Below are 15,041 nucleotides of genomic sequence, written 5' to 3'. Positions count from 1 at the left end.
TTATTGTTGGTGAACCATCCTTTTTTTTTTGTTGTTGTTGTTGTTTTTGTGTGTGTGTTTGCGACCGTATCTTAGGATCGTGAGGAATCGTGGACGATGGCCCCCGCTAAGAAGAAAAGTGCCACCAGGAAGGTTGCCAAGAAAGTGAGCCGCAAGAGCCCCGAGTACACGACGCTGCGCAAGAGCTGCAAGCCCGGCACCATCGCCATCATCCTTGCCGGCCGCTTCCGTGGCCGCCGTGTGGTGATTCTGAAGCAGCTGCCCCGCAACGGTCCGCTGGTCATCTCCGGGCCCATGAAATACAACGGCGTGCCGATCCGTCGCATCGACTCTCGATACGTCATTGCGACGTCGACGAAGGTGAACATCAAAAATGTGGACGTGAGCGGCATCACCCCCGACATCTTCAAGCGCCCGAAGCAGGAAAAACGCGTGAAGTCGGAGGGTGAGTTTATGGGTGACAAGGCGAAGAAAGCGGCGGAGCAGAAGGCCAAAAAGACGGCGAAGGCGGCACCGAAGGGAATCGTCAGTGATGCCCGTGCGCAGCTGCAGAAGACGGTTGATGCTGCGCTCATTGAGGCGATCAGGAAGGACCCGCTCGGGAAGGAAAAGGCCGGATACCTCCACTCCGTGTTCACCATCAAGCCGGGTGATGCGCCCCATCGCATGAGATGGTAAGCATCACGATTCATCGGGTATTGATCTACGCCCTCTTGTTTTCTTATATATATTTTTTTTTGTTTTGTTTTGTAAAAATAAAAAAAAAATTTATGCCTCTTAAGTGGAGGTGTCAGAGCCGAGTTTTTTACAGCCTCTCTTTCACTCAACGATGACAGAGTCTTGCAGAAAATAACTTAATTGATTCTTTTTTTTTTTGAGGCTATCGGCCACGTTCACAGCGTGGTTTCGAAAGGGGTGGACGCACACACAAGGAAGAAATAAATTTTCTGGAAGTCTGTAAGATGAGTGATAGCGACAATGACTCCTATGACCCGGCGGAGAACAGTGGCACAAGAGCGGTGCAGAACTTATCTATCCCGCCGCATTTCTTGGCCACTGTGGCTTCAAAAAGCATCGCCCGTGATGTTCCGGCTTCCCTGCCGCAGCCATTGGCCCACCAAGTAGAAGAGGCGACCAGGAAGGAATCTACAGCGGTATCTTCTGAAACAGTGGACTTGAAAAACTCCTTAACATCCCTGAGCCTTCGTCTTCGCGGGGCAGCGGGCCGGGTTTCTTCCATCTGTCTTAATCCTTTGGGTTCAACACTCTGCAGTGGTACTGAGGGAGGCTCTGTGTGTATGTGGGATTTTTCGGTTCCTATGGAAAGTTCTGCTTTAAGGCCCACGCGTGTTCTCACGCCATTTCCCAATCGCATTTCTGGATTTCAACCGGTTGTCTCCGTGCACTTTGCTAGCGATGGATCTTTTTTTGTTGCTTGTCAAGATGGCGACTCGCCTGCTTTGATCGCTGCAAATGGCAAGCAGCTGGGGTACTGCGCTATGGGACAGCGTGGTATGGTGGATGTTCTCCAGTGCAAAGGTCATAGAGCACCAGTGACCTGCTCCGCACCATCTCTCACAGATCCCTCAAAGTTTTTTACGGGATCACAGGACAGCACGGCTCGGGTTTGGGATGCAGCGTCGTTTGAGCGACAGTCTGTCTACGCAGTGAAACACGGATCTGGGCAACTGTTGGAGAATGTTGTTGTGGAAACTGTTGCACCCATTCTAAGCCTCAGCAATGAGAATAAGTCTGTCTTTGCTACCGGTGGGGAAGATGGGTTGGTGCAGCTGTGGGATACGCGTCAAAAGTATCGGCCCGGTGGCGCACTCGGTGTACTGGATTTGTACAGCGGCCATACGGGTGTTTCAGCAAAGGTTAAACCCCCAAATGATGAAATGTTTTTTGAGGAAAAACATTTGGGTGGCATGGTGGAGCCAGACACATCCCGTCCTATGCTTTGTGTGCGGCGGGGTTCTGAAGTGCGCGTGGTGGATTTGCGGAAGATGGGAAGGAGCGGCGTGATTGAAGACGTTTGCCCACCGCTTACAGGTCTTCCATTTACCACAGACACAACACCCTTAGTAGCGTGCACAAGTACCTTGTACTCACAGGAAAAACCATCATTCATGACGTGCACTAGTCGAAAAGGCTACCGGCAAGTTGCAGGAGGTCATGTTTTACAGTTTACATACATGGATGGAGGTTATGAGCCCACCATGGTGTGGAGGCCCGGGGCCTCGGAGGATGACGTTCTCTCCCTTGCTATTGATGTGAAGCACGGGCAGATTTTTGCGGGAATGCAGACTGGCGATATCGTTGGACGAGTCAAGCGAATGGCTGTGGATAGTTTTACTAACGAACCAACGCTTCAGACATGGTTTGCCACACGGCCAGAACGCGGGAGACGTGTGGTGGGGGAAAAGTCTGGAAGAGAGAACACGAATGGGGATGACGAAGACGATGATTTGGTGTTTTAAACAATATATATATTCTTGTCTACTTTCATGCAACGGCCCGGTGTTTTGTTTATTTTCCCAGTCGTTGGCATACGCATGCTATTATAAATGGACGAATGCGTCGGCCAAGCGAAGCAAAAAGAAAAAGAAAAAATGGCCTTTGCTAATTTATTTCTTCATTTCTTCCTGATTGGCCGTAGTAAGTGCTTAATAGGTAGATCAGTAGATAGAACTTGGGGGGTGCCGAGTGGGATTTGTGTTTGCTACTCTCACCATAATGTTAGAGGTCCAGAGTTGCAGAGGAGACGGTCAAAAAGTAAATATTTCCCGTTCTTCAGAGGCGGTTCTTGGTCCGCCGCCTGTGTATGACGACATCTGCCGCTTTGTTGCAGAGTATGCAGGGCGTTTGCCGCGCAACGCCTTCACTGGGACAGCCCCGTATGAGTATACTGGCTGCGACTACGCACTGATTCTGTATGCCATTATGCCTAGCAGGTGCATTGATCTCTCCAGTCTTTGTTGGTCAACGACACCTCTTCCGGCGCAGCTGGAGTCGAATTTGGCGGTATTCTGTGAAGGTTGTTGTGGGCTGCAGTTGTGTGACGCTCCGTTGTCTTCATTGCACCCGCATTGCCTTCGATGCTCACCGACGTGTATTGTTCATCACATCAAGGTGCAGCACTGGCTTTTTGTTTTATCACAGCGATTTCCGCCAGAGGGGAGCTTTGATGCCGTGACGCTGCGGATGGAATTGCGTCACACCCAGCTTGGCGAGCCACGCCTGGCGACATCACACGCGTTGTCTTCTACAGATGTCCACATTGCCAGCACGAATGGAGAGGACGACTTATCTCTCCCTTCCCTGCACTGTCACGTCATTTGGAAGGCGCCGGCGGTGGCGGTGATGGAAAACGCTGAGCGCGGCACCGCCGCGGTGTCAGAAGCAAAAACACCGAAAAAGAAGCGTGGGTCTGATGACGACGAGATCCAGCGGAAGCCGTGGAGAAGCGCTGCTCGCCCGTGGCGTACGGCATCCACAATCAAATCAGCTTCTCAAAGAACAGAGCGAACGTCGCTTCCATCGCAGCCTTCGAGTAACGACTGCGCCAATTCTTCTTCAACAATATGCCACAATCTCGCTCATCAGTGGGTTGAGTCCGAGCGACGGCGACTGCAGCTCAAGGAGAATATTGCACACGCCCGACAGACACTACAGTGTACACTTTTTGCTAACGGGACGATCGATTTTGATGACATTCTTTCCATTTTGCAGCAGAAGCAGCAATGATATTTTGCGAAGAGTAACGTTCTATATCTCTCGCCTTTCTTCCTGGTTTTGTTTTTTCCCTCTTCTTTTTTATCTCAGTGTGTCCGCCGCCAATTGAACCTCCCCTCTGATTTGCAGCTTTAGATCCATGGTTACCAACACACTTTTATTTGCTTCCTGGCGAAGAAAAGAAATAAAAGTAAAGCAAGCATTTCGTTTTTTTTTTTTTTATTGGGGGGAGTTTTGGGCGTCACACGCCCATCTTTGGTTTTTCTCCCTCTCTTTCTATGCGTGTGTGTGTGTGCACAAGTCTCCCATCTTGCTCTTGATTTTTTTATTTTTTTCGCTGTGGGGCAATTCTTTTTGCCCTTCGGTGAAGGCCTCGTGGGTGGAGGATGCGGCCCCGGTCAGTGGCGCGGCACCTGTTGGCGGGCGTCCGCAATCCCCGACGTTGGCTGTACGCAAAAGTAGTAGACACCATGAGAGAGAACACCAATGACGTCAACAATGTTGGTGGTGCGTCGGTCAGCAAGGTCAGAGGATTACGCCCATGGGTGTGGCTGCGTCTGCACCCCGTGGAAAAGTGGACGACGCTTGTCGATCTCGGGAGGCGTGCCCCATCGCTGCTTGAGAAGTCCTTCTGTGTTGCAAAAGGAATTGGAAAAGAGGAAGGAACTTCGGTGAGCGTTGTTGCCCGTTTGTTTCGTTGGCGTGAACTAAAGATGGATGTTGCAATGCCGCAGGCACGACTCTCGCCCTTGGCATTGAGACGACATCATCTGTTGGTTCAAAAGCTTCCGTATTGTTTGCGTCTTCGACTCTGTTTGTCCTTCTTGCTTTGGGTGCGTTCCCTGCGGGATGTGCAGGATACGCTAGCACGCCTTAGGCTGCCGTACGCCAATACGCGTCGCGTGCGGCGTAGTGTGGTGGCTGACGTCTTCCCGACGCGTATGATGGAGCGCTTTGTTGACTCCTTCACAACGGTTGCAGTAAAAATAGATTCTGAAATTAATGCGACCGCGGAGCAGGTGCCCGCGCCGCATGCATGGAACCCTGAACAAGAAGAAGGGGCGGAATTGGATGAAATAAGGAGGAGAAAACTTATGCGTAAAAGCGTAACAGGCAGTGGGGGACGATTTGGCAGGGGCAGCGGAGAATGTCACGGTGAACGTGAAAGTCTTTATCGGCCTGGACGAAATCGGAAGGATATCTTGCTTGCTGTTCAGGACATGAAGGCGAGGCCAAGCGATGACGACAGGTTAGCCAGACGGAGGGCGCGGAACAGTTTCCGCTCATTTAAACAATCCCCTTTTGTGTCTTGGGCTCGGCGAAAAACGATGTCGTGCGTATCGCCCCCATGGTCAATGAACGATGCATCCCGCTCTGCTCTTCCCTTCCCGCTTGCCATCGACCACAAGGAGGACGAAGAATACCACCGCAACTTAATCCGAGGCGAAGGATGCCCAATTGACGAGAATGGTCGCTTGGAATCCGTTCCCATTCATGTTGAGGTACCACCTGCAGCAAATCTATTAGACTTGGAACGCTTCTGTGTCATGGCGCACGCGGCAGTGTTGTCTTCCTTATTTGTGGAGGGGCGCACGGTGTGCTTTACAACAAATCATTCTTTGCTTATGGAGTATGTCCTGTTCCTTTTTGAAGAATTAACTGAAGATGGCTGGGTATCCGTATCGTTGTGCGAAGAGCCTCTCCGTCCCTACATACCGGCTTGGTCTACCAGGGAAACTGTTGTAGTGTTGCTTCCATCCAGGGAAGAAAATTCATATCGTTTGCGTGATCTTCGTAACATGGCCGACATGATTCTTCAGTATGCTCCTTGTAGCGTTCTTGTTGAGGCGGTGCCGTGTGACCAGATGCGGTTTTACACCAAAGTTCTGATGGAAGAGGTAAAGAAGCAGCGGGCATCTGTTGTTACTCCACAAACGGAAGCTCATTGGCGTGTATCGTGGGTTCCTGTATCACACTCCACGACCTTTGGGAGCATCAACAAAAATACGAATGCTGCAAATGATGATTTCCAATTAGGTGTGAATGAAATTTTGCGTCAGTTTTATGCGGTGACGTTTATTTACATGCCCTCCAACTGCCGGTTCACCCCCCGACAAGTGCAGGATTGGTGGTGGCATAAACTTCCTAGCAACATCCATATCGTTGCTGTGAATAGCCACGCGCTGGACCTCTTGTATTACTTTCCGCAAGCACCTTTCCTGCGGAAGAAAATCGGTAACTCGTTTCGATACCGTGCAGTACAGCGTGTGCTGTTGGGCAAGAATGTTCACGGTGGGAGAGAGGATCCCATGCGTCATTGGGTGCATCGGTGGCTCTGTTTGCGTGGGCCTTATCGGACAGGCCTGTGCAGTGCAATGGCGCTGAAGGAAAAGGCAAGAGTACTTTTGGCCGACCAAGAAAACGTCCGAGTGGACGATGATGATGATGAGGCTGTGGATGCGTTAAAGTGGGAGCGAACCGTGGACTACCTGGCGAACCCAAGTAGATTTCACTGGATTGCGTTGATGGCAGCGAAGCTGTTTCGTGTGTAGGAGTGAAAAGGAAGGAAAAATCCATACACTCATTCACACTCACGAGAAGGATGCAAGGAAGGAGGAGTCAATTTGATTTTGCCGCTTTTTATGATTATTCCAAACGGAACGGCACGCAAATTTTTTTACTTTTTTTTTGTTGTTTTTGAATGAAACCTTTATCTATCTACCGTTTTTGTTGTTGTTGTTTTTTTGTTTATTGGGTGGAATTTTGGACAGGCACACATAGAGGCAAATATATAAATGCCGCCCTCATTGGACTGCGCTGAGGGAATGCGGTGCCTTACATGTGCCTCTGATAGAAATGACGCGGCTTCCGAGAACGCCAACGCCGGTGAGTTCATTGCTTGTTCTAGATGCCAGCAGCCATTGTACTGTTCTGTGACCTGCGCGGAGGTTGGATGGTTTGGCCACAGGCCATTTTGTAGGGTCCAAGCCAACAAGGATGATGTGACGCAGTTGGCAACGACGACGCGGAGACAGAGGCAGCAGCAAGAAAACATGAATCAGATGGGGAGAGCATTGGGACATCCCGTCGTGGTGGAGATGATATCGTCTTGTTATTTGCATGCACTGCATTTACTGGACACAGTTTTGTTTACGGAAGGATTTTTTGCTGACGTCGAGAATAAAGAATCGCTTTTGCTTATCGAAGGTGTGGTGAAGCTTTTTAAGGGGGCATTAAAGAACAGTGAAAGTGCTGTGGAGACCGCAGCGATAGCGCTGTCTTTGTGTAGGCTTCTTTCCATCGTTCTCGGCAACCACGAAGAGGCCTTGACTGTATTGCGGACGGGACTTGCCAAACTCATACCGCACAAATCGGAAGAAAAAGTCATGGCGTGTTGGGGTCTGTTAGAGGCTGAGCGCATGAACATTTGGACTCGGAAATATCCCAACGTAATAGTGGCTCCGGGAGAGACACCGGTTTCGTCCCAGCGCATCATGTCTGGTGAAGTAGTGGCCTCTGACAGCGTGCCGTTATTGGCCTGGGAGGCCAATGGCTTCCCTCCCGCATTGATTCCAAGACAAACATCCGTGCACGATGATGGACTGCGAGCTCTTCGTAATGCCTTTTTGCAGAGGGAAAGTGATGGGCTAGTAATCGATGGTTTGGCGGTAAGTAGGGACGATCTCCTGGCAATTCTGCTAGAATACCCGAAATGTGTGAGGGCTGTAAGTGCGAACGCAGTTTTGTCGGCGCAAACGTACCTTGCAGCGATCTCGGACAGCCCACCACCTCGCTGGTTGGTGAATCTTTTTTTTATGGCAATGGTCTCGCAGCGAAGCTTCCATTCAAACGAGTGGGGTTTTTTTGATCTTGTTTCGCGTGTCCCTCATTCTTGTTCCCCGAATTGCATTTGGAATCCCGAGACATGTAAGTTGCAGGCCCTGCGCATGATAGATAGACACGAGCCACTCACGATAGATTTCTTTTGGCGACCCCAGTTTGACATTACACGCCAGACAATACTAAAACTCCCAATCTCCATGCGACAAGAAAGCGTGTGCGCGAATGTTGGATTTGTGTGTTCATGTGATCGATGCGCTGGTGGTGCGGAGTGCTCCCATCATGAATGCGTTGCGGTGGATAGAATGAGGCGGCAGGAACCAAAAAATGAACCTGAACTACACGGAGTGGATGCTCTGCGAGCCTTTCCATGTCCCCTCTGTAGAGACAAAGAGGGCTGGCGGTACCGACTTCTTTTTCACGGGTCATACCCACAGCAGCGTGGTATGTCATTGGAGGAAGAAAACAAATGTGCACTGCAGTGTCGGCTCAAACAGTGCGAGCCTTGGGTGTGCCACCGTTGTGGGGAGCGGTGGCGAGACAGCGAGATGCCCGCGGGGGAGATGAAGCTGTGTCGTCAAGCCGAGCGCCTCGTGAGTGTTGCGTCCCGTGGCATTATCGAACGTAAATTTTTTGAAGAAGCAAAAGGCCTCATGCATGATGTTTTACATCTTCTTGGGTGGCAGCATCATAGCGCATATCTTCTTGCCTGCGAAGCGTTTGTGCACTTCTACCGTTACATCAGCCGCCGCTTTGCCCCACCAACAAGCCTCCTGGCACAACGCCACACTGTCTCGTGGTGTCGAAAGTGGATTAAGTGCGCCCATAACACAAACTTATCGAAGGACTGTCCGCATGTTTACGCCGCTTTTATTGTAGAAACTTCCCTTTCACTCTCAAGTGGGACGCTGCAGAGGGAAAAGCTGCTTCTTCTTTGCCACGCGGAAGCGCATTGTCCTACCGCAGTCATTCGTGGAGCGGACAGCACGGAGGCATCAGCTGTTTCCGCCATCCTCCATGACTCGTCAAGTACAGAACACGCGAACAACGGTCAGGCGTCATCCATGTTTGCACGATTTATGGACGCCGAAGAGCACGAAGATGAACTTGAACTGATTTCCGACTGGGAATCACACATTTTGGGGCGTCTTCAATCAGAGGTTCAAAGTAACAAACAACCCAACCTTCCAACCCACCTAATGAACGCACTCCAGAAATAACAAAGAGCATTTCGACAGCAATATTTGTTAACCACACGATTATAAGTAAATAATACATTTTATTAGCCATTTCATGTATGTTACTCGTTGACTGAGATGACCTTTTTGTTGTTTTTATCTCTTTGTATCAGCAATGCTAACAAGAATTAAGTGCAGAATAATCTTGGAAATATACAAACAGTAAGAGGAAAATGTTTTTTTTTTTTTTTTTTTGGAAACGACGACACAACTCAGCGCACTCTATTGATCTTTTTTGCGGATCGGCTCATGATGACCACAATGCCATGAATCGTTCCCTGGCGCGGCCAGACACCTCAACGTGGTGCCAGGGTCTAGTACTCTTTGCTAGAGAGGAAGCTAAGCGCCTGCTGTTCATGCTTCAAACCCGATTGAGCCATGTTACTTAGTTTTGCGGGCCGGAAGCGCACCAGATGGAGCCATTTGTAATGACTGCCGCGGGGTAAGGTTATCCTTGCTTCTCAATTCCTTCGTACGCTTACCAGAGCTGCACATCGGAGATATGTGTAGTTACTACGACTGGTAAGAGGAAAAAATATATACTTCTTTCAACGACAACGCCACCAGGGGCGTAGACGCGCACGCTTTGTGGAATTTGTGGACGACGCGTGATGAGCAAGAGGCGCCTTACCCTCTTCATGAAGGAGCAGAATTAACCGTCTGAGTGGTTGACTGCCCAGATGACAGGCGCAAACTGATTGAATGCTCTCTCCCCCCGCTTCTCCTTCCTTTCCGGTTGCTGTCGTATGTTTTGGCGTGCAAAGGAGGTACATGCGCCGCTGGGCGTGCCCAGTCACCCAGCGGAGCGATTTGCCCCCGAGAGGAATCAACCACATCTGTGACTGCTGATGAAGCTGATATGGTCCGTGTTTCAGACTCCTGGATTGACGTACAGCAGCATATCCACTGACTCACTCCTTCTTTCCCCTTCTTTCTTTCCTGATTGCGACGGAGCGCGCTCCTTCTATTCCACAGGCGTTGTCGGTTGGGTCAGTGGCACGTGCTCTCCCTGTAACCCTATCTCGCAGCCCCGAGAACATGAAAGTGGGCATTGCTTGGTGCGTAGACGCGCACGCTTCGTGGAATTTGTGGACGACGCGTGATGAGCAAGAGGCGCCTTACCCTCTTCATGAAAGAGCAGAATTAACCGTCTGAGTGGTTGACTGCCCAGATGACAGGCGCAAACTGATTGAATGCTCTCTCCCCCCGCTTCTCCTTCCTTTCCGGTTGCTGTCGTATGTTTTGGCGTGCAAAGGAGGTACATGCGCCGCTGGGCGTGCCCAGTCACCCAGCGGAGCGATTTGCCCCCGAGAGGAATCAACCACATCTGTGACTGCTGATGAAGCTGATATGGTCCGTGTTTCAGACTCCTGGATTGACGTACAGCAGCATATCCACTGACTCACTCCTTCTTTCCCCTTCTTTCTTTCCTGATTGCGACGGAGCGCGCTCCTTCTATTCCACAGGTGTTGTCGGTTGGGTCAGTGGCTCGTGCTCTCCCTGTAACCCTATCTCGCAGCCCCGAGAACATGAAAGTGGGCATTGCTTCTACTTTTTCTTCTTTGTATTGTTGTGTTTTTCTGGTGTATGCCAGTTGTGTATTCTAGTTTTTTTTGTGGTTGTGTCTCTTGTTTATATATATATATATATTTAACTTCTTGTTGTTCTTTGGTTGTGTGTGTGTTGTTATTTTTTTCTTTTAGGAACTTTGACGTGTGGGTGTTTGTTCCCTGTTTGTGTGTCGCAGTTTTTTATTGACATGTCCCTTTTTGATGATGATAGTGTGAGTTCTTCTTCATCGGGTTGTGATGAAATGGGTCGTATGGGTGGCAATGAATTTCTCTGCGCCTCAGTTAAACGTGATTTGCTTCATAAGAATGGTGCTGGGGGCACCGTGAACTTGGCGTTGGGTGATGGGGTGTCGCGGTTTACTCTCACGGCTGAAGAAAATAGGCAGGCAGATGAGCGACGTCGCAGGGAGGCGGCAAGTCGATCGCGGCTACATGGTGCACAAAATGCCGAAGCGGATGGAGGCAAATCGGTCCCGGGGGAGAGTCGCTTTTATGCTTCCATGGCGGAGGCTCTTCAGGTGCGAAGGAATGCACGAGAGGCGTTGTTTTTGCAGCGGATTCAGAAGCGGCGACAGGAGGAGGCGGGAAACTCAGAATTGGTAGAGAAAGACCTTGAGGTTGGCGTCTTCGTCACGCCACAGTACCTGGCGGCGTTAAAGCGTCAGAAGCATCTTTCCGTTGACGCATCTCACGTCCGTGCGGGAATTGATACCGCGGGAAGTGTGGAGGTGACTGATCCTCTGGAGGTTTATGTGCGCCAACTCGAGGAGAAGCGGTTGAATGCAGCTCCGCATTTTTCCTCAACAGTTTCGGCGGTCGGCGCTGTTACTGCCGATTGCTGCAGGCAGAACGAGGCGAAGGCGATAACGCCTGCTGCGCAGGAGAATCCGCGGCTCAATGTTGGAATTGACGTGTTACCGGAAAGGAGGAATTGTGATTCAACGACGCACACTGTGTTGTCTTCATCGATAGAAACACCCACGACCGTCGCGTCATTGCCTGATGAAAGCGGCATTAATTTGCGGGGCGACGACAATATCAGCCGCTCTCTAACGTCTTTTTCTGCGCCGCTTGAGACGGTATCTCCTGAGGATGTTATCCGTATGGCAAGAGAGAGTCGCAAGCGTCATCGCGCGGACCGACACTTTATGACAGCCGCTGCCGATAGATTCAATGTGCGGGCTTTAGAAGGAATTGGGACGGGGTGACACCAAAATACGGCGATGAAACGAGGAGCGGGAGAATTTAAAACGCCCTGTTGCTTTTGCTGCGTGTGCTTTCTTTTCTACCTGGGACTCATTGCGGTACTTTTTGCCATTTTTTTTTTTCTTGACTGGTGGTGATTTGTCTCTCTTTCTCTTTTTGTTTTTTGCCTTCCTCTTTTTGTCGTGGCGTTGTAAGCGGAGAAGAGGGAATAAAATTATATACATACATACATATATATACGTTGCGCACGCGTGAGAAAGAAACAAAGAGAGGACAGAAACAGTCAGACGATAAAAAAAAAAAAAAAAAACAGAAGAAGAAACCACCAAAATTTGTGGGGGCGTAGAGGAGGAAGTAGAAAAAGGACTGGTGTGGGAAGGAGACTGAGAGAGCGAGAGGAAACAGGGCTTCCCACGACCGAGTGAAGGAAGAATAATAATAAAAAAACAATGGCGAGCGGGGAGAAAAAACCGCCAAAAACGGATCCTTTTTTTGTGATGCCTGCGTGCAATAGTTCTCCAGAAAAGTCAAAAGCAGTATTGTTGAAAAAGAGCTCTCAAGTGGGAGCGGAGAGTTGGCCGTTGCACACATCAAAGTTAGACGTCTCCGATGAATGTTTCGCCAGCCCACTCAGTAGCGTTGGAATGGCTCCCAAACCGGATAGTGAGTCTTATTTGCCTATTCTTTCGGTTCATTGTGACGACTTGGATTCAGTAGACGAGACACCCGCGGAGCAAACGCACGCATTCTTGGAGAATTCACCGCTGGATTGTGGACGTTGCAATGAAGTGTTTCATTTGGAAAATCCACGTGCTGGGGGAGTAAGAACCCCATTCGCCTCTACTCCCACCATGGGGCACTCTGGGACTCCACGCTCACCTTCAAGTCGTCGCTTGTCCGTCATGGAGAATTCTCACTTGCATCGTGCTTTTTCTGTTCGGTTGTGGAACCACAACGATTCAAATACCGCAAATGAAATTTCACTACAGAATGCAGAGAATTACTTCCAGAGCCGCACACATCCGTCCATGATTCTCCGTCCACAGTCCTCCAGTCCACGTAGTGCTCGTAGCCACGGCACCAGATCTTCACAGATGTGGCGCGGTGACACGATCGAAGAAACACTCTCACAGTCTTTCAGCCCATTTAGGTCGAATGCCCGAATGTGGGACCCACGAGCACCCACTGATATTGGCCCTTTTCCTCGTAGTTGCATCAGCTCCCGTCGCCAGAGCATTTTCCCCCACACGGGAAGTCAAGCAGTTTGTGCGTCTAGTAGTTCAAGAGAATTGGATATCCGTCCTGGTTTTCCTAAAGAGGAACACCACTCGTGGGCTCTAACGGGGAAGAAAGGGCAGGCTCTGTCAGGCGACGCAAACCCTTTGTTGTCAGGATCAATGTGCCCAGAGGACTTGAGCATGGGTCAAAAAGTTCTCATTGAGAAAATTGAGCAATTAGAAATGAGAGTTGAGCAATCGGAGAGATCATTGGCACAATTAGTCGAGAGTTTTGAGGCACGCCAGGCCAAACTAGAAAAACGTCTGACAGAGTTGCAGCAACAGACAGTGTTGGTCAACTTGCGTGATGGGCCGTCACCACCAAATTCCAATTCACCTGGCGGAACGAGAGAGCCTTCGCGCGTGAGAGATGCTTGATTTTTGTGAATTTCATTTCGAAGAAAAGAGAATCAAAAATTTTTCATGAAGGTGACTACAATAAGCCAAAATAAAAGACGGAGAAAAGAAAAAAAGAAGGAAAAAAAGGGGTGCGATGAAAACAAAACTGAAAGTGGCAATTAAATATGTTTTTTATGATTATTTATTACGTTTCACGTGTCATGTGCACTGCATTTTACATTTTTTATGTTGTTTCCGAAGTTCTTCTCTCGCCATGTACAAACGAGTTGAATTTTATGATATGCGCGAACGCTGCGCCCTTGGAGAGCAGCAAATTTCTTTCACTTTGCACATGCTACTGCTTTACATACAAAACTCTTTATTATTATTATATTTAACATTTTCTTTTTTTTACACCGTCTGTTTTGTTTGTGAGATTTCACGATTCGCGCGGCACAACGCCATATTGTCAGGCAAATCATTGTGAAAAGAAGGACAAGTGTTGTTTTACATACGAGTGATTTTGGCGGCGGTGTAACAGAAGCTTGTGGAAGGAGTGCGGGCCCAGATGGTGCCAAATAAATGGGTGGGAGACTCATATATAAACCTTCTTTTTTTTTTTAATCTATTGACTGGATTTTTTTCGAGGGCAGGGCGGCGGGTGTTTGTTGTTTTTGAAGGATGGAGTCCCTTCCCTGCACATTCGGCGAGCGGGCAGGCGCTGGCTGAAGGTTTCTGGAGCAATTCGGCCGACGTGGTTCCATCCGAGTGATCATCTTCAGGCAATTATCCGGCGGTTGCGTGACCCAACGTGAGCCCTCGGCTTTGATTGCCGTGGCCGGTCTCATCCCATCGGACCGTGCTGGCTGGACGTCTTGGTGGGATCTTGCGGTGTGCGGAAACGCGGCGGGCATGCACACTCCGGGCTGGCCACAGTTTTTGGCGAGTCATCTCTCACCACGCATGAACGCGGCGAGGGCAATTAGACGGGTGCAAGGCATGCTAACCACCAAAAACTTGAATTTTCGGCACGACTATGCCCAGGCCATCGGGGATCAACAGCATCGTTGCGCTCTCTTCAGTGCGCAGCTAGTGGCCTAGGAGAAGAGGGACTCCGTGTGACCCTCGCGGAGGGCCCTTCCGCGAGAAGTGCAGGAATTTTGGGAAAAGGAGACGCGGCCGTTGACGAGGAAGAGGCTTGGAGAAGCCAGCGCTGCCCGAGTTCACCCCCCAACCGCGTGGTGGCAACTCCCTGGTGTCCAAGCGTCGCCTTGTCCCGTGGGAAACTCCTAGCATCCTCTTTTTTGCAACGGCGGCGGGGACGATGGTGGTGGCCGTGAGCCCCCCGAATACATGCGTTCCTCCACTTGCCCAGGGCTCCGCCAACGACGTGCCGAGCCGGGAATTCTCGGGGGATGGGGGGAAGCCCCGGGTTCCTCATTCACGACGCGGCTAAATGGGTCTCTCGTTCCCAGAGTGGGGCTTGCAGGCTCTGGAGCTGCTGCTGCGCAGGAGCCCGGCGACTGGGGATAGGAATCCACACATGTTCAGGAGGCGCTCGCGAGCCCCATGGGATGGGTCGGGATGGGCGGTGATCTTGGTGCGCCGTCGTCGGTGGTGTTGAATTTCAGCGACGCCCTGCGCACGATGACTTTTGGGCGGCGCGCCCTAGCATTTTCATGATGGGGCCGCGTTCATGTTTGCACAGGACTATGTACGAGACGGGCGCGTTGGAAAATTCTACCCAGCCGCTGACCGTGAAGGAGCAGCGAGCACGATCTTCTCGTGGCCGGCTGTATGGGTTATTTGGGCAATAAGCATCTTGGGGCTTCTTG

General features: G+C 50.4%; 7 protein-coding genes and 8 non-coding genes across 15 annotated transcripts, besides 7 other annotated features; all 15 read left to right on the top strand.

The window, feature by feature from the left end:
* Positions 1–15,041: part of a sequence feature (heterozygous, non-Esmeraldo-like haplotype) that runs on past the window's edge.
* Positions 21–61: a microsatellite.
* Tc00.1047053506577.54 (60S ribosomal protein L6, putative) lies at positions 97–678 on the top strand (the record flags this gene model as incomplete). Its single annotated transcript, XM_811802.1, has 1 exon — positions 97–678. One exon carries the CDS (start codon positions 97–99, stop codon positions 676–678), a length of 582 nt encoding a protein of 193 aa, XP_816895.1.
* Positions 722–772: a sequence feature (AT_rich).
* On the top strand, positions 963–2,480 carry Tc00.1047053506577.47 (hypothetical protein, conserved; the record flags this gene model as incomplete). Its single annotated transcript, XM_811801.1, has 1 exon — positions 963–2,480. One exon carries the CDS (start codon positions 963–965, stop codon positions 2,478–2,480), a length of 1,518 nt encoding a protein of 505 aa, XP_816894.1.
* Tc00.1047053506577.40 (hypothetical protein, conserved) lies at positions 2,737–3,747 on the top strand (the record flags this gene model as incomplete). The annotated part of the gene is made up of 1 exon (XM_811790.1): positions 2,737–3,747. One exon carries the CDS (start codon positions 2,737–2,739, stop codon positions 3,745–3,747), a length of 1,011 nt encoding a protein of 336 aa, XP_816883.1.
* Positions 4,122–6,287, top strand: Tc00.1047053506577.30 (hypothetical protein, conserved; the record flags this gene model as incomplete). Its single annotated transcript, XM_811789.1, has 1 exon — positions 4,122–6,287. The coding sequence occupies one exon, from the start codon at positions 4,122–4,124 to the stop codon at positions 6,285–6,287; it is 2,166 nt and encodes a 721-aa protein (XP_816882.1).
* On the top strand, positions 6,531–8,795 carry Tc00.1047053506577.20 (uncharacterized protein; the record flags this gene model as incomplete). Its single annotated transcript, XM_811788.1, has 1 exon — positions 6,531–8,795. One exon carries the CDS (start codon positions 6,531–6,533, stop codon positions 8,793–8,795), a length of 2,265 nt encoding a protein of 754 aa, XP_816881.1.
* Positions 9,090–9,349: a mobile genetic element.
* Positions 9,423–9,513, top strand: Tc00.1047053506577.18. Its single transcript, XR_008255370.1, has one exon. It is a non-coding gene; the product is annotated as a C/D small nucleolar RNA (snoRNA), TB10C2C1 (small nucleolar RNA).
* Tc00.1047053506577.17 lies at positions 9,570–9,638 on the top strand. The gene has a single exon (XR_008255369.1). It is a non-coding gene; the product is annotated as an H/ACA snoRNA, TC10C2H2 (small nucleolar RNA).
* Tc00.1047053506577.16 lies at positions 9,658–9,723 on the top strand. Its single transcript, XR_008255368.1, has one exon. It is a non-coding gene; the product is annotated as a C/D small nucleolar RNA (snoRNA), TB10C2C2 (small nucleolar RNA).
* Positions 9,785–9,852, top strand: Tc00.1047053506577.15. The gene has a single exon (XR_008255367.1). It is a non-coding gene; the product is annotated as an H/ACA snoRNA, TC10C2H1 (small nucleolar RNA).
* Positions 9,914–10,004, top strand: Tc00.1047053506577.14. The gene has a single exon (XR_008255366.1). It is a non-coding gene; the product is annotated as a C/D small nucleolar RNA (snoRNA), TB10C2C1 (small nucleolar RNA).
* Positions 10,061–10,129, top strand: Tc00.1047053506577.13. Its single transcript, XR_008255365.1, has one exon. It is a non-coding gene; the product is annotated as an H/ACA snoRNA, TC10C2H2 (small nucleolar RNA).
* On the top strand, positions 10,149–10,214 carry Tc00.1047053506577.12. The gene has a single exon (XR_008255364.1). It is a non-coding gene; the product is annotated as a C/D small nucleolar RNA (snoRNA), TB10C2C2 (small nucleolar RNA).
* Tc00.1047053506577.11 lies at positions 10,276–10,343 on the top strand. The gene has a single exon (XR_008255363.1). It is a non-coding gene; the product is annotated as an H/ACA snoRNA, TC10C2H1 (small nucleolar RNA).
* Positions 10,445–10,467: a sequence feature (AT_rich).
* Positions 10,573–11,592, top strand: Tc00.1047053506577.10 (hypothetical protein, conserved; the record flags this gene model as incomplete). The annotated part of the gene is made up of 1 exon (XM_811787.1): positions 10,573–11,592. One exon carries the CDS (start codon positions 10,573–10,575, stop codon positions 11,590–11,592), a length of 1,020 nt encoding a protein of 339 aa, XP_816880.1.
* Positions 11,845–11,912: a sequence feature (T-rich).
* On the top strand, positions 12,235–13,245 carry Tc00.1047053506577.5 (uncharacterized protein; the record flags this gene model as incomplete). Its single annotated transcript, XM_811803.1, has 1 exon — positions 12,235–13,245. One exon carries the CDS (start codon positions 12,235–12,237, stop codon positions 13,243–13,245), a length of 1,011 nt encoding a protein of 336 aa, XP_816896.1.
* Positions 13,585–13,620: a sequence feature (AT_rich).

This window comes from Trypanosoma cruzi, genomic scaffold, assembly GCF_000209065.1.
Source record: "Trypanosoma cruzi strain CL Brener 1047053516637 genomic scaffold, whole genome shotgun sequence".
NCBI classification, from domain to species: domain Eukaryota; phylum Euglenozoa; class Kinetoplastea; order Trypanosomatida; family Trypanosomatidae; genus Trypanosoma; species Trypanosoma cruzi.
This window is presented reverse-complemented; position numbering and strand designations above follow the sequence as displayed.